Raw genomic sequence first — 20,833 nt, forward strand, 5'->3', positions numbered from 1 at the left:
CACCGCAGAGCGAATGAAAAGGGAAGTTGTATACGTACCTGCCGCATACGTAGCATCGTTAAACATCGGGCACCAGAATTACTCGCTATGCCCAACTGCAGCCAATGGCAGCTGTGAGCAATCAGTTGCCACATGCCGCGTGCATCGATAGCCGAAAGCTTTGAGGCAAATGAAGAGGGACGAGGCCCCAAAAAGCGAAAGCAAAAAAAACAAAACTGCAGACTCGAGTCGATTCCTCCAACCGGTTTGCCATGATTTGCACCAACTGATGTGCTTTAGTGCAGCAGCGTATACGCAATGTTGCCCAGAGAACATGCCCATTTGTGGCTTCGTTGTGAGTCATTGAACACCAATCGATTGATTGGCTATTATAAAGAGAGCTTAGAGCATCGCTCTTCAGGCATATGCAACAGCTGACCAGACCAGAAGTTCATCTTATCCACTGACAGTGTTTCGTCTGTTAGTTTTTTGTTTTGGCTGTTGGCAAGTTATCACCCAATTGTTAGACTCTGTGCCAGAGAGGTGCTAATAGATCGAAGCCAGTTCTTTGCCGACCATATAGAGATTTGAGATAAGCTTGCATCATCGTTACTGTTCAGTGTCCAGGCTTAAGAGATAACGCATATATGGAGCTGGAAGAAAGGCAGAAAACAGAACAGCTTGATGCTGCTATATAAATAGACGCTTGCATATTTAATTGCGCCACAATTCCAGTTTGCGAGGCATTACAACAGACAACAGACATCGGTCAGCGGGCAGTAGACACCAGACGGTAGACAGTAGACGCTCGCTTCGATTCCAATCCACTTCGCAGAATTCAAGTTTAAGCCAGGCCCAGGCCGACGACTCAAGCTCAGTGCGAGGCGACAACGCGCCGCGACAACAACGTACCACCAATCCGCTCGGATTCGCCAGTGAAAAGAAACCCAACAACAGGTATAACAGCCAGTGGCGTTAATTAATTGAGATCGGGCAGGTCGAGACAGCAGAATTTTAAATCAAATGTGAAAGCCTCGTAATTATGCTCCGCCAGATGGCCGCTCCCCGAAAACCTCGGTTCGAGGAAGAATTCTGCCAACGCGTTGCGCATACAAAAGAGCCTAGCAGCTAGAATTTATTTCGTTTTTGATTGTTTTCTAGATGCGCAAAATGTTCGCCTTTATCGGAGTGCTTTGTCTGCTGCAATCGGCCATCTTGGTGCACGCACAGGTAAGTTTTTCGCCCACCTCCCAAAACCAAAACCATTATTTCCGCTGCAGCGTCGGCTTGTGTTCAAGCTGCGGCCATGCTCTATCTCCACCAGATTCTGCGTTTGGAGAATATTTTAATTAGAGCGCATTCGTGTATTTATTTGCAACTCCATGCTGTGGCTTCCATTTAGATGTGGCTTCAGTTTATGCGGCAGCTCAATTCAAGAATCTAAATCCATAAAAACAAGGCAATGACTCATTCAGAGGCATCCATTAGTGAATCAAGTGATCAAGTGCCACTGAATTCATTAACTTGATTAATAGATCAATTGATGATGAGGCATTTCGCAAGCTATCCAGAAAATCGACTCGCTATATATATGCAGGCGTTCTCTGTGTGGACCGAAATCGAGAACTTTGCCCCGCAAACGGGTATCGGCGGAGAACATTATCGAAATTCGCATTAGAATCACTTTGCCACTGACTGGGAATCAGTGGCAATGGCATTGGCATCGGCGTTGATTTTATTTGCGGTCTGCGGCATTTAACCAAATGATTTAGCTGGCGAAAGTGCGGCCAGAGGGGGGATAAAGCCATCCGACTGCTGGTTAATTGCTGTACATTGGTCGAACATTCGAAAATTCCGCAATTTAGGCAAAGTGCATGGTTGGCCAGCTACCGACCCGAGTGGCCCCAAAATGGTTGTGCAATGTCCGGCATTGAAGAATTTTTAGTGTGCAGTTTCTACACACGCTTCGCGTTTAATTGCCAGCCCAAGGCAGGCAAATGCCTGCCCCCTGGATGGCAATTATTAACACACTCAACTACTCCGCTGGCTCATTGGCCCGACCCGTTCGCTTATCATTAATCTTGGGTACTTGAGCCGCTACCAACTATTATACATCATTTTAATAACTGCTGCCGCTGGTTACCTTGAACTTTGACTGCCTGGGCTGACTAATATCCATTTAATTGCATTTCTCCACAAATATTAAGCATACGCCGCATTGCACACAAGTCGTTCGACAGTTGAAGGTCGCTCATGGGATTGATGGTGATGGTGGAGAGGGGGAGTGCATTCTCCCCAAAACAAAGTTCTCTTTGCCACTTTACATAGCATTTTTTTTTTCAATGGAAAAGTGTAGATGTGTAGTCTGAAGAGAAGACCACACATCTACACTCTAAGCTTATGGTTTCCCCTCTTTAGGAGGACTTAGATATGACATACGAGTACTAATCCGTTCCCTCAAGCCGGCTTAAGCTGCCTCAGCTGTCTGAGCAGTGGACAACTTTAAGGTGTACTCAACAGACCGAAGAAATCTTTGCACACACATTGGCCTTGAAGTTCTTTGCTTTGGTTTGCCTATTTCCCGTTTTCTGTTTACAAACCTTTTCTGAGGGATTTTTTCCTGACAATTTTCCTGTCCGGAAAGTTTATTTCTATTTTCTGTTGTGCTGCCTGAGGCTAATAGAATTAAGATTTTAATCAACGCATGCATGAAATTTGCATTTGAAAACGCCCACCAAAAAAAATCCTTTCTGTGCGGGTTGTGGGAATTAAAATTAGGAATGAACGTAAAATGCCATGAGAAGGGTTTCCCTCACCGTTGGTGGTGTGGCACAATTCCAGCAGCGATTCCTTGGAATTTATGCAAATTGCCGGTCATTCAATCCCTTTGCACTCTGCGCCAAGAAATTGTTAGCAATTTTTTTGGGCTGGGACTAAGTGCTCACTCACTCCTTCTGAATGTATGTATATCTTTTGTTTGCTGGCCCCTCTGGGGGGCACAGCCTATCCTTTAAATCTGGCCAACTTCTAGCCAAAATCTTTAATTAGCGACTCTTCATTATCCTCAATTTACTAGCCACAATTATGGCTTTCTTGTCAGGGGAACGGCAGTACCGTGTCCTTTGCCAATGGAATGCCTGCTTTTTGAATAATATCATAAATGAATACATAAACTCAAGTATCACTCGAGGGCATGGTAACAACATTTCAGACAAATATTGACCTAAACCTGACAGAATCAACAAAGTTCTGTTTGTTTGTTTGCTTGTATGTACATATGTATACTCGTAAATTTGTTTCATTTTATTTCATTTATACTCGCATGTATATTTTTATGTTTTATAGTCATTTGCAAATTTGTCTGAATGGGAAAAGAAGATTAACAAAGAGAGAAAAATATGAAGTAATAAAATGTTTTCTAATTCATTTTAGTTGTTTTCCCACTGCAAATAACAGAGACCAGGGCATTAATTTATTTTGCAAAAGCGTTTACATTTCCCAGACCTAAAACCATCTGAAAACTATTCACATAACCTTCTCATGGAGGAGAGAGAGAGAGGAGTGGAAATTAGGTATACTTTTCCATATGGGGAGCATTTTGAGCACGTGTAATATATAAATAGTTTTATCTGTGGGCTCTGTCTATCCTACATTTGCATCTCATTATTCCACACACAGAGACATCCATAAGCCTAAGACCCCCTTAGGCTTATGGCCATGTCGAGCACCTGCACAAATTGCACTTTGCGTAGCTAAAAGCTGAAGTGAATCATTAAATTGCGTTCTTTCTTTATTAAGATTCAAACATACATACTATATGTACATATATGTTGTCAAAGCGGAAGTATTTTATTAGCAAAAACAAAGTTTAATTGATGTCGAATGAGTTGAAAGTCCTCTCGAATTGAGAGGAGACTTAAAGAGCAAAAGCAAACTTAAATAGCCTATCGGTTGTGCCTGAAGATAAGAGTAGAGTGTTACTTTTCTACACATGCATACATACTATATATATGTATATACTATGCATATGTAAGTGACTATTACACTTGACAATGTAAGTGCCAATCCAAGTGTCGCCTCTATAGTAATTAATATTTACAGCTTTTACACGCTCTCCCACACACGCACTCAAAAAGATACGATCCCACAGATACACCTCACAGGTCCAGCCCATAGACGGACACTTGTAGATGTGCCGATTCCTCCCCGAGCACTAGTTGGCCCCGTTGGCAGTGCAGGACCACAAACTGTTCGCCAATGCCACCCTCTGTTACCAGAGCCTCGGCCCCATCAGCCCCGTTGGCATTTGGGGGGCTGCTGCTGAGGTCCTCCACATGCAGAGCCGTAATTATGTAGCTATCAGAGGCATTCTGTATGGGTGGCGATTCCAGTGGAGATTAAGAAATTTATATAAATTCGTGTATAATATATGTATTTGTTTATCTCACCTGCGAGCCGTAGACCACATCTCTGCCTGGGGTCTCTGGCGTTAGGTACACGTCTTCCGTGTACAGCAGGCTGGCATATTTGTTGACATGTCCCCAGGTGACTGAGGCGCCACCACCGAGTGCCACTTGCCCCCCCAGAAGCAACAGCAACAGCAGCAACAGTTGACTGCTCTTCAATTCCCATTCCCTAGCATTTGTCAACATGACAACATGTGTCCGCCTCGCCCACTCTGCGAGTACTCTGAGGCCACGTTCTGGCTGTGGTTCTACCTCTGCCAATGCTTTTCTTTCTCCTCTTTCTTTTGTGTAGCAGGGCACTCACTTTCCACTTTTCACTTTCCCTGGTTCCACCTTCTTCTCGTGCTCGTCCCACAGACGTATGAAACTCAAATGAGCAGCCTTCAGGTGGCCAAATAAAATATTGTCGCTGTGTCTCTCTCCATGGAAAAGCTGTTATCAGTGGCAGGTGTTCTGGCCTCCCACACTCTTACTCTCTCGCTCTCTCTCTCTCCCTCTCTCTCTCTCTCTCTCTCTGTGACTCTCTATCTCGTTCTTGTCGTGTAATTATATGATATCTCACTTTGGGTGGAGTTCTTGGACTTGGTTTGGGAGGTGGTCAGGGTCAAAGAATTCCCAAAGAAGGCAGTATTCATGACTGCACTATGGCTTGCAAAAGAAAGAGAAAGGCAAAAGAGTACCATTAATACCCTTAAAGCTGCATTTCTCTTTACTATAACAAATTGAAAATCAAATTTTCAAAATTTACTTCAACTTTTAAACATGAAAGAGCATTCAGAGATCATTATGCCACTGGGAATAGAACCATTCTCGGTGGTGTTTGCTTGCGTTTGTTAACTGTGTTGGAACCTGTCATAATTATTGATAACTAGCACAAAATACTCTCCACGCACCCATTGTTAGACTGAAGCTCTCCAACGATTTTATCTATCGCACCTACTCCGATATCTTTTATCAGCGAATAGAAATTATTCTGCCTGCTTACCGGGAGATCTTTCCGATGGCTTCTCATCGGCAAACTGTGCAAATATTTGTCCACATTTCTGAACAGACGTCGAATTGCGGTCTCATGGCATCTCGGCCGACCTTAGCCGACTTTAGATACTCGTACCACAGCAGAGTTGCGAAAGGCTCACGGCCGTAAATGGCGGAAAAAGATGAATAATTATAGAAACTTACTTAAACGGACACAAAGGGTTTTGTGTTGTTTGCACCAGCAAAAGTTTTGACAAAACTTGTAACTATTACTATACTGAAAACCCGACAAAACATCTTATGGAAAGTTTCGGCAAGCCCAAGCTTTAAGCCAGAATCCTGACCGGCTCCCGACCTTTCGTGGGCGAGTTCTGGGAAGTCAGGAAACTTTCAATCAAATTACGTATACGCAACGAGTAGAGAACTTTTCGCTATAGCCTCACATCTCTCACATCTGAACCTCCCTCCTTGCAGCTGATTACGCTGCGCGATGGCAAGGTGGGCGTTAACTTTGCCGGCTACCACGCCGATGCTGGACTGGGCGGCCTCCTCACTGGCAACTCTGCCCACGGCGGCCTCAGCGCCTCGGCCGGCACCCCCTGGGGCTCACGAGCCGCCGCTGGTCTAGGCGGTAACCTTGACGGTACGAAATATCTACACTTCTCTAGATTGATTTAATTTTAGTTACACTTTTATCCTGCTTCTCTCTCTGTCTGCAGGACGCACTGATGGCTTTGGATATGCCGCTGCCCAGGCTAATCCTTCAGTGGGCGCCAGTGCCCTGCTGGGAGGCAGCGCTGGCGAACACGGCTATATTGGCGCTGAGGCACACAGTCCCGGCAAGACGGTCATCTCCTCCAAACAGCACACGGTCCAACAGGCGCCAGTGGCCGTCTCGCCCACTTCTGGCCCAGATGCGCCTCCGGCTCTTCCCACCGTCAGCAATAATGTCCAGAGGATTAAGCCGCCAAAGAAGTATTCGTTGATCAGGCAAGACGTGAGTATGCATATTTATACAAGAAGACTGTAAAAATTCCAGCAAGTTTCGAATAGCAAGGGAAAATCGCTTAGGAAATACTCGTGTGTAAAGTTTTGGACAAGTATTCGGGGAAGTTTTCCTGGAATTTGCTGGCATAAGTGTCGAAAAGTACCCGTAAAGAGGATTAAGCTCCTACTTTAAGCGGAACTGAACTTGATCAATTGTAAAACTATTTATGGGACTTTCCCAGAGAGATTGCCTAGCATGGATTTGCGTGAATGTGAGTGCTTTTAGTGCGTATGAGTGTTAGATAGATTGATGAATAGCGCATCGACAGTGCGTCGACAAACCAGAACTCATCAATTTATGCACTCCTCTCTCCGCTGATGTGTTAGTCGGACCGCAGCGAAATCATTGAGAATCATGTTGTGGGAGCCGCAGGGCCCATCGTGCCCGCCACACACAATCCGCCTCCGACTGGGCCTGCCACATCGGTGATAATTGTGAAACGGCCGCGCCACCGCGTCAAGCGCCCACGTCAGCGGCAACGCACCGTATACGTGATGCAGCAGCAGCAGCTGCAACAAAGCGCTTCTCCTGCAGGCGACACCCAGGAAGTGCACGAGCGGAAACCAGAGGCGGAACAGGAGAAGGTAACTGTGGCAACAACAACCAACCAAATACGATGCGGTGTGGCAAGCATACAGACACGTACATACAGATACAAACCGGCACAAGCACACAGATACACACACACACAAATACACACACAGCCACGAATATGGAGAGCGAAGGAGAACAGCAATTTTTGGCTTTTCGGTGGATAAACTTTCGCTTTAGGGCGGAATTACATTTCCCTGCTGTAATTTTATTTGAAAACATTTGCGGACAATGTGGGCGTGGTCAGGTCAGGCTGCCGGACATGCGGCCATCGACTTGTTGAAATTACATATTTCCAAATCCAAAACATATTCATATATACTCGTACCTAGTATTTTTGCCTTGCCTTAAGTTTCGTTTGATGCATGTGACTTTTTGTTTGCTTTTTGGTGGCGGCAGTGGCTTCCGGCATTCAGTTCCTTTATTGCCTTACACTAACCTGAATATCCTCTCCGCCCCTCCCACAGTCACCAGTGAAGACCGATGTGAAGACCGTGCAGACCCACAAGTACTCGAAGACCGTCCAGAGGCCGCAGACAGTGGAGAATCGCTTCCTGGCACCCCAATCCTCACCCGTTGGTTTGGCCCTCGACGTGAGTGCAACGACTCTACACAGATTTATTTGATCTTTACCTTCTGGCGTCTTATCTTATGGCATTGCAGATTCCCATTGGCATCCTGCGCTCCTTGCAGCAATCTCTGGGCAACCTGGTTGGCGGCGGTGCGCAACCCAACGCAGGGGTGGCGCCCGTTCAGGGCTAATCCCACCTTAGTATCCATAAGCCTCTCTTTATATACAGTTAGATCCGGTGTCAATAAAGCGTTTAAACAGGTAACCAAGCCAATCTGCTGGCTGTTTCCCGCCACTGGGTGTTTGTGTTGCCCCCGGGGACGGCGGCGAGCTCTGGGGAAGGGAACCACCGCCAATCATCAAGTTGAGACACGTCCGATCGAATTTCCATTCAGAATAATTTTTGAGGAGAATTCACTCGAGACTGGGGCCTATTAGCAGCCTCGTGTTGCGTATTATCATCGAGAGACTGAAGGGCCTTTTTTGGTCTGGAAATTAAACTGACACGAGACTGCCTATCCCTTGGCAACCATTGGCGTTTACGGAGAGGAAAACAAACTTAAAAACTTCCGGCTTAGACTTCAATTATTGCATTATTGGTCCCCGGTCAGGCCATTCAAAGGCTTCCTTTCAAGTGTTTACTCTACCGGTTCCTCCTCCTTAATTCAACTCTTTTCAAGTCGAAACCCGGCAAGTGTTTCGCCTACTTTTTGCTGCTCTTGTTGCTGCTGTTGCTGTTGCTGCTGTTAATTTAAAAGGGTCCCTTGCCGTTAAATCAAATGCCACAACGGGGCCAGCAGCAATGTGGGGAAATGAATTGAAATGGCATCCGAGGCATACATATACGGACGAGGAGCAACTACTGCAAACATATCGTTAGGAAATTCGGTAGAAATTCAAGCTGGTTCCGGGAAAATGCCAAGGCATTGGACTTGTTTATTTAGGAGATAGTGTGAATGGGTGTGTGTGAGAGTGCGTGTGTGTGTGAGTGTGCGTGGGGTACCATCAAGATCCAGACCTCAGACAAGATATGGCACACACTCACACACACTCAGCAACCGCTTTTGTGAGAGCAGAATATTTCACACTCTGCAACCGCAGGCACTCGCTCGAGCGTCCCAAATTTGGATGGTTCGTGACGACGGGGTCGAGGGGTATTCACACGTAAACAAATGCATGACCCACAACAACAACAACAACAACAGCAGCAGCAACATGCATTGTGTAAATATGCTTAAATACTCGAAGGGCTTTTACGCCGTTAGCCCCTCACAAAGTCACGCATTTCCCACAGCGAGAGTGGTGTGGTGGTGGGGGATGGTTTGAAGGGGGGGTTCCATTATAGGGGCCATAAGGGTCAGTTTGCTTAGGTCCCAACGCATATCCTGTGGCGGTTAGTGTTAGCGGCTGATGATATTTGAATTTCTTAATTAGTGGCCCGCCTGGAATTTATCGCCATTTGGTCAGTACTCTATGAAAGCCCTTAAGCGAAAAATAAATGAATGAAAACGGTGTATAAAGCAATAGAGAAAAACATAATCCTCATATCCATACCTGAAACCTCTACTGCCAGTTTCCAGAGCCCACATTTGCTCTCCATATATCCATCCGTCTTTAGAGTGAAACCTTATTTAACGATTCAAAGCTCAAGCAGATTCCACCGACTCATTCCCAGTCTTATTATGAAATATTTTCCCAACCCACGCCATAACTTAAATTAAATTTCTTTTAGAAGTAAGAAAACCCGGTAGATATGTGCATACATATATACATATAGTTGAGAGTACCACAGACCCTGCCACACCACTTGGCAGCCAGAGTCAACATCCCATTTTATGTTATTTTTTTGTTGCTCTCTTTCCGCAGGTTGCCAGGAGCCAGGGGCCAGGGGTCAAAAGGCAACGAAACGCGAGCCCGATTTGTCGGTCGCGTCGTCGCGGTTGCCTCATTAAATTTTACGCACGTGCCGCACAAATTATGTTTACCCACACAAACTATGTGTGTGCTCACCCCACCGCATTGCCACCCCATGTCCGACTCGTATATATTTAAACATTTTTCTAATTTAGAGTTTCAGTACAAAAGAAGAACTTATGTTTGGAAATTGAAAAGGTCTTGGCCACAATTTATGTGGGCCGCAGGAGGCCGAGACCTAATGTATGGCCACAAGGTGCTTGAGTGCGCCCCAAGGTAGGCATAGGAAAATTTGTGGTAATTTCATACTATTGGAATAATTTTGACAATGATTTTAAGAGCACTGCTCCCACCCGCTCTGTTTCTCAAATATCTGAATCAAAAGCAGAATCTTCATCTTAAATTAATGCTTCCCAGACAACGTTGCGTATGCGCTATATTCGTATGTACTTAGGACTGAAACTCGGTAAGTAACTGACTGTCAGTCAGTCAGTCGGACTGTGACATCTATAAATATTCAGTTGTTGAGTTTCTGGAGATCGAGTGCAAACGTATAGAATATAAATATTCATATATTCCAGAACTGGGAAAAAACTTTCCGTTTTCCACTTGTGCCTGGCTGCTGTCGCTTTTCATTCAACTTTCCTTGTAGTTGAGTATGGAAATTGTTGTACAGAAAATAAGTATATGTACGCATGTATGTTTTGTTTCCAGCATCCGACTATACGATGTCTGCATTATTAATGAGTCGACTCCATTTAATTGAAGCAATGTGATTGTGGCCAGCGGGTGGAAGCTGGTGGAAGAGTATGGAAGCGGGGAGGAAAACCAGAGTTGAGCAGAGCACCTGCCATGCCGAAACGCATGCAAATTGTGTGCCACGTGCTCGTCGTTCCGTGCTAACCACCAGAACCAGAACCACGGCACGAATGTCGACATCAACAGTTCATAAAAACAGGCGTCAATGTGTGGTGGTGCTATGTGTGAGTATAAAATGTATGCCACTTTTCTGCAATCTTTGAACACCCTGAGGTAAGAAAAATTCATATAGATTATGGGAAATGCCCAAGATGAGGGCACACCAAAAGCACAACAACGGTTTGAAAACCTTCTCCATGGTAAAACCACCGTCGAAACCTTTAAGCTAAGATAAATAAACAACGCAACATAATAATTGAATGTGATACAAAATACCTCAAAAATACAGCAATCTCAGTGAAGCGAAAAGTTAAGACAAGGATGTAACTTACTAAATTATTTGCCACTTTTTCCCCTCGAACCCTCTCATAAGGCGAACAATGCTCAGATATCAATCCTGAAGAGTCGTGTTTGATCTTGACAATTTTCTGTGTTCTTTTTTATGCTCATAATAAGCTGATGTTCATTGGATTATTATATCGAAAAAGCAAACAGCAGATGCCCTGGGACTTGTGGCCCAACCTGGCAACCAGAACGGTGACACGAGACAGATTCAGCAACAGATGAGATTATCAAGCGAAGAACCACAAGACAGGAACCGCGAAATCCCTTTAAGCCTGAAAAATTCAAACTTAAAATTTGAACGAAAAAATTAACATCAAGGCAACCGATGCGATCAAATTGCAGTACCCCGGCAACAGTTTGGTGGTTCACAACCACTCGCCTCCCCCGCACCACATGGCATCCCATGCCCTGCTATGGGGAGGAAGTTGGTCTGGGAAATGTGTAAAAGTCATGGAATCAAACAAAAATGTTTCCGTTTACCCAGGCTCTGCTTTGTTGTTCTCTCGGTTCCGTGTTCTGCCCGGCACTGCCTTGTGGTAATAAAATGATAAATCCTCAGACAAAGTTGAATGGCGGATTCGGAGGTGGAGGTGGTGGTGGAGGGAATATGGGGTGGCGAAGAGTTGCGAGGCACAACCGAAAATACAGAGTCCGGGTCCGGGTCCGGAAACGGACATTATGTTGGCCTGTCTTTGGCTTAACCTTTGTCTTCTCCACTTTGAGGATTCGCTTCCATAAATGATTGCAGTTTAAACTCGGCCGTGATGCTTTTTATACTTTTGCAGAGTTTTCGTTTGGGTCTGGATCCGGACGGGCTGACGGTAGCCGTACCTTTTCGCCTTTTAGCTCTGGCTTCCATTTTTAAACCTCGTTGGCCGACTTTCATTCTGCTTGGTTACATTTTTATAGCTGCACCGGCAGAATCATAATTAATTACATTTTACGACGAGGCGCGTTGCAAAAATGCAAAAAGTCAATTAACTGAAAAAGCAGTGAAGAAGAACCAGGGAAAGGAGCACCAGAAGCAGGAGAAGAAGACGATGTAAATGAATCATAGGGTCAAGTTGGTGTCAAGCATAAATCGTAGGGTCTGCGCCCGGACAAGTCCATTAGACGAAAGGTTACCGTTTTTAAAATTCTTGACTTTCAGATTATTTTTCTTCTTAAAGGTTTCGTTGGAAGTTATTTAAGTACACTCATTGCTTAATTGGTGCCGTATATTTCAAACAATTTCTCTTTGGCGGTCAAGTTTGGGGGCATTTGCTCTCATTTTGTGGTGGGATATCCTCTCTTCGTTGAGGGATTTTCCTCGCCACAATGTCCCTTTTCAGCTCAAAAATGTCCCTACATTCCATACTCACTTAAACGCCTAAAACCTTTTTTTAGACAAAATCCAATAAAAGCAAGTATTCAAAATAAACCAGTCAAGTAAAAAATTGATAAATTAATGGGATAAAATTATGTGGGCAGCGCTGAGGGTTCTATTTAGCTAGAAATATTCGACGGAATTTCAAAAACGAGGAATACGTATAATATTCGTCATTATATTTACGGATTTTTTTAATGAGACCGTATTTTCGGTATATTTGAAAATTGTAAAAATGTTATCGGCATTAATACTTTGCATCGATTTTTATTCCGATAATTCCGATAATAATTATTCTGTGATTTATCGAAGCACTGCCATCTCAATTGGATTTGTGGCCGAACAGCTGTTCCATTCCATAGCCGGCTTTTCTCAAATTTGATTCTCCCCGTTTTCTCATTTTCCATTTATTTTCCTTCTCTGCACGTATTTCGCTATTTTAAACGACGTGAGAACAAACTGGCAGCTTAAACGTTCACGCTTTGGCATGATATGAGGTAGCCCGGGGAAAGGTACGGAAAGCAGTAGAGGGGTTGTCGTGAGTGTGTTGGTGCGGTGGGTGGAGCACGCGCGATATTGCAGAATGGAAACCCGGCAATGTTCAAAAAGCTTCGGCATTCGAATGGCGGCCGAGTAGCAGAAAGGACACGCGCCCCGCAACGTTTTCAAACTGCCTTGTGTGCCACGGGGCCCAAACAAATCATAAATCGCGTTTTTGTCGCTGGTGTTGTGTGTGGGCATTGAAAGTTTTAGCAGGTTAACTGAGTGAATTGTTGTTGCCATTTCAGCAGTTGCAGCCATGGAGGAGTTCAGCAGCATAAAACCCAACAGCTCGGTGGTCAAGCTGGCCGCCTGCCTGGAGAAGGTCTACAACAAAATCGTCGAGAGCCGGGAGAAGCAGGTGGCCGAACATCAAATCAAGGAAATTGACTTTCTCAAGACACAATGCAAGCACGAGCACATGCAGCTCAGTCTGATGAGCTGTCAGACCCTGGTGCGCCTGGTCGACGAGGGTGTGCTGGATGCCAACAGTGTACAGAACACACTCCTCTCCATGCTGGGCAATGCAGGGTAAGGACATGCACCAAACCGACGACCCGACCCACATTACACACGTACGTAGGGGCGCGCCTCTGTACTTCCGGAGTGCAGTGGCAGCAGCAGCCAAGCTAAATGGAACGCAGCGAATCCAATTGCGAAATTGCTCGCAAAGGTGCATAAATTACTGACTGCGAGCAGAGAGGAGTACAACAGACTGCAATTGGCCCGGAGCACTCAATTAACCGACCATTTAGCGGTTGCCAATGTTCAGATTGGGACTGCTCTTAACATTGTTCTTCCAATCGGCACGCAATCCCTCGCATTTCCGCTTGCCGCGTGCCGTGCCGCGCGCTACAAATTAATTGCCCTGGCACTTCGCACGTCATGTGATAAATGAGAGAATGAAAGGACTAGGACTAGGAAATCCAAGCTGTTTGACATTGACTTGATTTCCGCTGACCGCAATCCGCGGTGCTCAATCTTCCAGTCCCCAACCTAGATCTGGGATTATGCCCGGGGTGCCATAAAATCTATTAGCCGTTTCCCTACACGCACATGTTCCTTGGACTCTGTCCACAACGCCCACATGCCACATCCTGCTGGCCTTGCTTCACTCACAAATGTTTGTTTGATATATGCAAAGCGAGGAAAAAGTCTGGCATTGAACTTGAAATGTTTGCGTTGCCCTATCCACTCTGAAGGACGTCAAACGGTCATGTAATGCAGGAATTAGCCTTGATAAGCGGCAAGTGTAGGCAAAAAGGATTGCATATTAATTGGCCTGCAGGGCAGGGCAGGGCCCGAGTGGCCAGACGACGTCATCCGGTGGCAATCGCCGCTGGCCAACGCGTGAATTGTAATTACCCCCGTCAAACGCAAAGCGATTTACCCGCGTGGCGCTCCTTCCTTGCATTTGTGCAAGTCGTTAGCCGTCTCTGTGCTGCAACGGAAGTTGAGCTAAACGCCAGTTAAAGCTGTTCGTTCCCCCTTAATGTTAGCTTGCACATCATGATTATCAAAGCCCTGTAAACTGTTATTACACCCACCCATTTGGATTCTCTGACCTCCATCGTGACTATCTTCCATTTCAGTCCGATGCACTTTGCCATCATCACAGAGAGCATAGTGGGCCTTCAGCTGCTCAATCTGAAGCGGAAGACATCGCTGCTGAAGGAGCAGGAGACTTATCAGTGCTCGTATGGCCTGAAGACGCAACAGCATCCACTGATATCTCTGCTGCAGCACTCCAGCGTCAACATGAATGATGTGAGCAACAAGATCATCGGCATCTGCCAGCACCATGACAAGAGGTTGGCCTCAATGATTAACAAAGTCAACCATTGATTGATATATAAACTATGTCCTCAGCATACGCAATCATAGCATTGAGTATTTGCGTCCCGTGTTCCTCTATGTGCTGTGCACTCCACAGACGCTGCACGATGTCAAGCCGATCTGGACTTGCCTGCTCGGCCTGAGTAAGAGCCAGCCAGAGGCCAGAGCCCTGATGCAGGAGCTGTTGTCGTGGAGCAAGTTCAACAATGCCAGCACCTGTCTATCCACCAGCATCCTGGTGATCGAGGCCATCGATTACTTCCTGCAGCAGTCGGATCATGCCCAGTCCATCGATCTGTGCATCTACCAGGCTTGCCTGATCAAACAGCTGGCCAACTACGGCATTGATCCTCGTCCCAGTCTGCAGTGCTTGCTTCGCGTATTGCATGCGACTCGGGAGCATACGCGGAATCACTACCATGTGCTCTTGGTTCTGCTGGCGGAAGTGCTGCACGTCTTGTCCCCCTTCTACTTGGCCGACTTGCTGCGGATCATTGCCTTCGTGGTCGTGCAGGAGCGCTGTGGCCATGAATACATTCTGAACATGTGTCTGGATGGCATCATTCAGTGGATGTCTCAGACTGCATTCATACACGCCGAGGGGCTGGCTCTGGCTAACCAGATAGTGCAGCGTGTGCTCGACCTCCAACAGTCGGATGAGGGCGAGCGGATATCCACCAAGCAACTGAAGCCGGCCCACATGCGCAACTATCATCCGGACATTGCGATTGCATTTGATCTGGCCAATCTTGTGGAGTCGTTCGATGCCTCCGAGAATCAGGATGTTTTCGCCTTTGTCGACGCCCTAAATGTCAAGTCAAACACGGTCTTCTGCCAGCGCCTCCATCTCTTCTTGCGCGCCCTCTTTCTGTCCCGACAACCGCCCGTTGACTGCTGGTTCAAGATCTACGAGGTGATTCTGCAGACCATTAAGGTAAACGAGGGCATCGCCTACGACTTCCTCATGACCTACATCTTCAAGCTGGCCCACGAGAACAATCCTGAGCTGCAACTGGAGTTGCTTCGAGGTCTGCCCCATTTTGCCGTATCCAAGGTGAGCTCTCAAATGAACATCACTTGAATCTTCCACTGAAACATGTCCCGTTTTGCGAAGGACAACGTGCCCATGATTCTGAACACCATTCGAAATCTGTCCACCGAGAATGGTACCTTCTGTGTGGACCTGTATCTACGACTGTGGCGCGTGGAGTCGCGCACCTATCCCTTCCTGCTGAAGCAAGTGGCTCAACCGCTGCCGGAGGGCGATAAGCGCTGGGAGCTTCAAGTAGCCCGAGCACATGCCATGCGGGAAATCTGCCAGGAAAAGTAGCCCACAAATTTATACCGATCTTGTATCCTTTTTCTAATCTTATACCCATCTTTTGCAGGCCAACATTGCATGGATCGGAGCTGCTACCTCACCTTAGTAATACGTTAAACAGCTGCACCGATGAATCGGGGGATCTGGCTACGTCTCTGGCGTTGGATGCTCTTTATGCCTTGTGTGACAGCCACACTGTCAATATTGCTTCCACCTGGCACGCTCTGGGCAGCAAGTTTCGCGGCGAACAGCGTCCACAGACCCTTAGGTCTCTGTACCATTTCTTTGGCTTGGTTCCGCTGCTGCAGACACCCACACTGGAGTACGAGAAAGTTGCGGATGATGCCCTAGAGCAGCTGTGGCAGGCCATCAGTCGACCGGGAACAGATGCGGCACAGGTTCGCAATGCTCTGGCAGCCCTAAAGAGCTATGAGCCAGGAAGCACGCTCAACCTTCGGCACATTCCGGCTCAGTTTCGTTTTGAGATTGTCGGTGGAGCAGTGGGAGGACTTAGTGGCCGAGAGGTGGTGGATCTGCAGGAAGAGACCGTCCCCGGCGAGGTGTGGGTGCAGCTACTACAGAAGATTCGCCCGGAATGTGGAGATGCAGCAGCTGATCTGATTTCCCATCACATAAGCAACGAAATAAACGGCTTTCGGAGCGGAGTCTACCGCCTGCCCGAGGGCAAGCCGGAGCCACGCAAGCTAGTGGGTTTGTTCGGGACCAGCCCGCTCCGTGCAGTAACCAACTACATGGTGAGCCAGGCCCGCTTCGGAGACTACGTGTCAGAGCCCTATGCAGTGACCTTTGCCCTCAGGGCGCTGTCCAATAAATTTCCCAAGCCGATACCACCGCTCGATTGGAGCTGCTTGACGAGCTTCTTTCACCTATCCTTCGATGCGAGGAAGTACTGCATCATGATAGCCAAGAATCAGGCGTCGAGCTCAGGCACAGCGAAGCGTTTGCTAGAGAACTTCCTGGTAGAATTCGAGCCTAATTGCTTCGAGGAGGATCTGCTGTTACTGTTCTCACTGCTACCGGAGATCGCCAGCAACGTGGGCCTTCAGATCATAAAGAACTTTGCCGAGAAAGTGGCTGTCTATTGCTTCAAAGAGTCACAGATAAACGACTTTGTCGAGGGTGAGTTTACACTTTTTATACCCGATACTCAAAATGAGTATTGGAGTATATTCGATTTTTGGTAAAAGTGGATGTGTGTAACGTCCAGAAGGAATCGTTTCCGACCCCATAAAGTATATATATTCTTGATCAGCATCAATAACCGAGTCGATTGAGCCCTGTCTGTCTGTCCGTCCGTCCGTCTGTCCGTTCCCTTCAGCGCTTAGTGCTCAAAGACTATAAGAGCTAGAGCAACGTTGTTTTGGATCCAGACTTTTGTGATATGTCACTGCTACAAAAATATTTCAAAACTTCGCCCCGCCCACTTCCGCCCCCACAAAGGACGAAAATCTGTGGCATCCACATTTTTAAAGATACGATAAAACCAAAAACGCAGAATCGTAGAGGATGACTATATGTTCTAGAGTGTAAAATCTCAACCAGATCGTATAATTATTATAGCCAGAATCAAGAAAACAATTTCATTCTTTCTCGCTCTGTTTCATGTACGAAAATCTGGGGCATCCACAAATCTCAGAGACTATTAAGGCTAGAGTAACCAAATTTGGTATCCGCACTTCTGTTAGATCTCACTATAAAACGTATATCTCAGAATTTCGCCCCACCCCGTTCCGCCCCCACAAAGGACGAAAATCTGTTGCATCCACAATATTGCAGATTCGAGAAAACTAAAAACGCAGAATCATAGATAATGACCATATCTATCAGATTGCTGAATCTGGATCAGATCGGATCATTTTTATACCCAAAAGGAACAAATCAATTTGCACTGGCTACGCAGCGCCCGACGTCACGCTCAGACTGATTTTCTGTCTCTCTCGCACGCACTCTTTGTCGTGTCGTTTAATATTAGCGGCGTCTGCCGGAGGAGAGCCATACTGACTAAGTATCGGGTATAACTGTAGAGTTGCGGTGTCCGCAGCAACTCACAACGTTCCCCCTCGTTTTTGCTTGCTTTTTGTCCAGGCGATGACCTTGTATCATCTTGTTTGCAGGATGCCTTTTTGAAAAGTTTTTGGACAGCGTCAAGTACATTTTCACGGGAAAGTGCGACCTACCACCCGAAGTGTTGGATGTTTTCACACTGATTGTAGAGCGCTACATGGACTCGATGAATCTGGACTCGAGGCTGTTTGAGCGCTACACAGAGGTGGTGGCCGTTTTGCATCCGAATGCCATCGACGGGCTGACCACGCCCGCCAATTGGTGGGAGACGCCCATAGGCAAGCTAAAAAAGGCCACCATCATCCGATGCTATCTGGTGCTGTATAACGAGAAGTTGCCCAACCCACTCAAATGGCTGACGCCCATTATTGATGCCTACGAGAAGCGCACGGAGGAGCGCTCCTTCTTCTATCGCCACTTGGCTGCCACTCTGTATGCCTTTGGAAGCGATGAACATGCCTGTAACTGGATCATGGAAATATTCCTGGAGATCCAGATGCTGCTGGCCGAGGCCTCCAACAAGGAGAAGGTTAACAGGGCACTTTATCTGCTGGACATCTTTGTTCTGGCCGTGGATGTGCTCTCCGGCTGTGCCGTGCTGCTGGGCAGTGTCGATGTGGTGGCCACAGACGATAAGCAGCGACTCAATCTCTTTCCCGAGAGCTTGCAGTATCTGTGCGACCACATATTCTGGAAGGACCATGAAGCAAAGGTGAGTGAAGAAGACTCAACTATATGCCACTTTCTTGATCATTTTTGTATCGACTTTCAGGTCTATGAATTCCTATTTAATCTATATAAGCACAGCTCCATGCCGTCGGACTATGCAGACGTATTCAAGGAGGCAATCATTTGTTCCCGGAACAAACCATACTTCGACCACAAAGGTGTCTGGACCAAATACGTAGGCCTGCGTAAATGAACACGACGAACACACCGCATTTAACACTCCAACCCACGCCTAAAGTGCACTTACTGGTTAACGATCACCGAATACCGTCAATGTTAGTCATCTTTTGATAGCAAACGCATTCTTTGTTATTTATATGTGTTTAAAGAACATTAAATGCATTTTTGCGCACAGTATTTGAATTTAAATGTTTCCAGTGCGGTTATCGCACAAAAATACCACACGACAGCTCGATAGTCGATAGTATCGATAGTCAACGTTGAATTCATCAGTATATAAATGGTATATTTTATAAATTAAACGATATATTTTAGTATATTTCTGAGGGTTGGACGGTATATTTTAACGATAAATCCGCGGCCACACTGATATCAATATTTTTAATATATTTATTAAAAAAAATGCAGATAAATTAAAAAAAGTGTAATTAAAACGTATTATCAGTGCGTGTCACGTGCTGCAATCCCGATCGGCTGTGAAGCAACCTTGAAGCTATTATACCACGGATACTGGGAGACTCGAGCAAAACGTAAACAATGGACGATATCAAGCTGGCGAAGGTATGTATGTTTATGGCTTACTCAACTTCAATCAGTGTTGTTTGCTAAACAGTCATTGTAAGTTCGAGGACAGTAACATTGTCCAATCTAAATCCTGGACAAGAGTTGTGAGTCATGCAGCAATCCTTTTTTTGCTTCACCTTCTGCTCGGGCTATTCAAAATCGATGGTCAACCTGGGCGGGCATCAAAGGAAGGACCGGCACAGCACCAAGGGCTCTCTCCCTAATGCCGCAGGACACACAAATCATGTATATTAATATATACCAGCATCCTGGTGATCGAGGCCATCGATTACTTCCTGCAGCAGTCGGATCATGCCCAGTCCATCGATCTGTGCATCTACCAGGCTTGCCTGATCAAACAGCTGGCCAACTACGGCATTGATCCTCGTCCCAGTCTGCAGTGCTTGCTTCGCGTATTGCATGCGACTCGGGAGCATACGCGGAATCACTACCATGTGCTCTTGGTTCTGCTGGCGGAAGTGCTGCACGTCTTGTCCCCCTTCTACTTGGCCGACTTGCTGCGGATCATTGTCTTCGTGGTCGTGCAGGAGCGCTGTGGCCATGAATACATTCTGAACATGTGTCTGGATGGCATCATTCAGTGGATGTCTCAGACTGCATGCATACACGCCGAGGGGCTGGCTCTGGCTAACCAGATAGTGCAGCGTGTGCTCGACCTCCAACAGTCGGATGAGGGCGAGCGGATATCCACCAAGCAACTGAAGCCGGCCCACATGCGCAACTATCATCCGGACATTGCGATTGCATTTGATCTGGCCAATCTTGTGGAGTCGTTCGATGCCTCCGAGAATCAGGATGTTTTCGCCTTTGTCGACGCCCTAAATGTCAAGTCAAACACGGTCTTCTGCCAGCGCCTCCATCTCTTCTTGCGCGCCCTCTTTCTGTCCCGACAACCGCCCGTTGACTGCTGGTTCAAGATCTACGAGGTGATTCTGCAGACCATTAAGGTAAACGAGGGCATCACCTACGACTTTCTCATGACCTACATCTTCAAGCTGGCCCACGAGAACAATCCTGAGCTGCAACTGGAGTTGCTTCGAGGTCTGCCCCATTTTGCCGTATCCAAGGTGAGCTCTCAAATGAACATCACTTGAATCTTCCACTGAAACATGTCCCGTTTTGCGAACGACAACGTGCCCATGATTCTGAACACCATTCGAAATCTGTCCACCGAGAAAGGTACCTTCTGTGTGGACCTGTATCTACGACTGTGGCTGCTGAAGCAAGTGGCTCAACCGCTGCCGGAGGGCGATAAGCGCTGGGAGCTTCAAGTAGCCCGAGCACATGCCATGCGGGAAATCTGCCAGGAAAAGTAGCCCACAAATTTATACCGATCTTGTATCCTTTTTCTAATCTTATACCCATCTTTTGCAGGCCAACATTG

At 46.6% G+C, this 20,833-nt stretch overlaps 3 protein-coding genes across 7 annotated transcripts; 2 read left to right on the forward strand and 1 right to left on the reverse strand.

Annotated features, from left to right (window-relative positions):
* Positions 1-697: 697 nt before the first annotated feature.
* LOC108160673 lies at positions 698-7,895 on the forward strand. Of its 2 annotated transcripts, XM_033391607.1 has the most exons (7): positions 698-936; positions 1,141-1,209; positions 5,895-6,063; positions 6,140-6,417; positions 6,795-7,052; positions 7,527-7,652; positions 7,723-7,895. In XM_033391607.1, exons 2-7 carry the CDS (start codon positions 1,141-1,143, stop codon positions 7,819-7,821), a joined length of 999 nt encoding a protein of 332 aa, XP_033247498.1. In that variant the 5' UTR covers positions 698-936; the 3' UTR covers positions 7,822-7,895. The 2 variants fall into 2 exon arrangements, with proteins under 2 accessions (XP_033247498.1, XP_017150308.1); XM_017294819.1 differs by lacking the exon at positions 6,795-7,052 and having other exon boundaries at positions 705-936.
* Positions 3,748-4,914, reverse strand: LOC108160675. Its single transcript, XM_017294821.2, has 2 exons — positions 4,428-4,914; positions 3,748-4,349 (listed from the first exon to the last, which is right to left on the reverse strand). Exons 1-2 carry the CDS (start codon positions 4,629-4,631, stop codon positions 4,137-4,139), a joined length of 417 nt encoding a protein of 138 aa, XP_017150310.1. The 5' UTR covers positions 4,632-4,914; the 3' UTR covers positions 3,748-4,136.
* A 4,616-nt stretch (positions 7,896-12,511) lies between the features above and the next one.
* LOC108159661 (focadhesin) lies at positions 12,512-19,047 on the forward strand. Of its 4 annotated transcripts, none has more exons than XM_033390297.1 (8): positions 12,512-12,685; positions 12,962-13,244; positions 14,306-14,524; positions 14,583-15,603; positions 15,664-15,875; positions 15,938-17,010; positions 18,006-18,191; positions 18,230-18,380. In XM_033390297.1, the coding sequence occupies exons 2-8, from the start codon at positions 12,973-12,975 to the stop codon at positions 18,280-18,282; spliced, it is 3,036 nt and encodes a 1,011-aa protein (XP_033246188.1). In that variant the 5' UTR covers positions 12,512-12,685; positions 12,962-12,972; the 3' UTR covers positions 18,283-18,380. The 4 variants fall into 4 exon arrangements, with proteins under 4 accessions (XP_033246188.1, XP_033246184.1, XP_033246185.1 ...); XM_033390293.1 differs by adding an exon at positions 18,728-19,047 and having other exon boundaries at positions 12,514-12,685; positions 18,006-18,667; XM_033390294.1 differs by adding an exon at positions 18,728-19,047 and having other exon boundaries at positions 12,514-12,685; positions 12,965-13,244; positions 18,006-18,667.
* Positions 19,048-20,833: the final 1,786 nt, after the last annotated feature.

This window comes from Drosophila miranda, chromosome 3 (genome assembly GCF_003369915.1).
Source record: "Drosophila miranda strain MSH22 chromosome 3, D.miranda_PacBio2.1, whole genome shotgun sequence".
Lineage (NCBI taxonomy): Eukaryota > Metazoa > Arthropoda > Insecta > Diptera > Drosophilidae > Drosophila > Drosophila miranda.

Excerpts from the sequence above, each read along its gene's own strand:
- LOC108160673 (XM_033391607.1), top strand. The coding sequence starts at position 1,141 with ATGCGCAAAATGTTCGCCTTTATCGGAGTGCTTTGTCTGCTGCAATCG. Across the intron at positions 6,418-6,794 it reads ATTCGTTGATCAGGCAAGAC|TCGGACCGCAGCGAAATCAT; the intron begins GTGAGTATGCAT and ends CTGATGTGTTAG. Across the intron at positions 7,653-7,722 it reads CCGTTGGTTTGGCCCTCGAC|ATTCCCATTGGCATCCTGCG; the intron begins GTGAGTGCAACG and ends ATGGCATTGCAG.
- LOC108160675 (XM_017294821.2), bottom strand. The coding sequence starts at position 4,631 with ATGTTGACAAATGCTAGGGAATGGGAATTGAAGAGCAGTCAACTGTTG. Across the intron at positions 4,350-4,427 it reads ATGTGGTCTACGGCTCGCAG|AATGCCTCTGATAGCTACAT; the intron begins GTGAGATAAACA and ends CCACCCATACAG.
- LOC108159661 (XM_033390293.1), top strand. The coding sequence starts at position 12,973 with ATGGAGGAGTTCAGCAGCATAAAACCCAACAGCTCGGTGGTCAAGCTG. Across the intron at positions 14,525-14,582 it reads TGCCAGCACCATGACAAGAG|CATACGCAATCATAGCATTG; the intron begins GTTGGCCTCAAT and ends CTATGTCCTCAG. Across the intron at positions 18,668-18,727 it reads GGAAGGACCATGAAGCAAAG|GTCTATGAATTCCTATTTAA; the intron begins GTGAGTGAAGAA and ends ATCGACTTTCAG.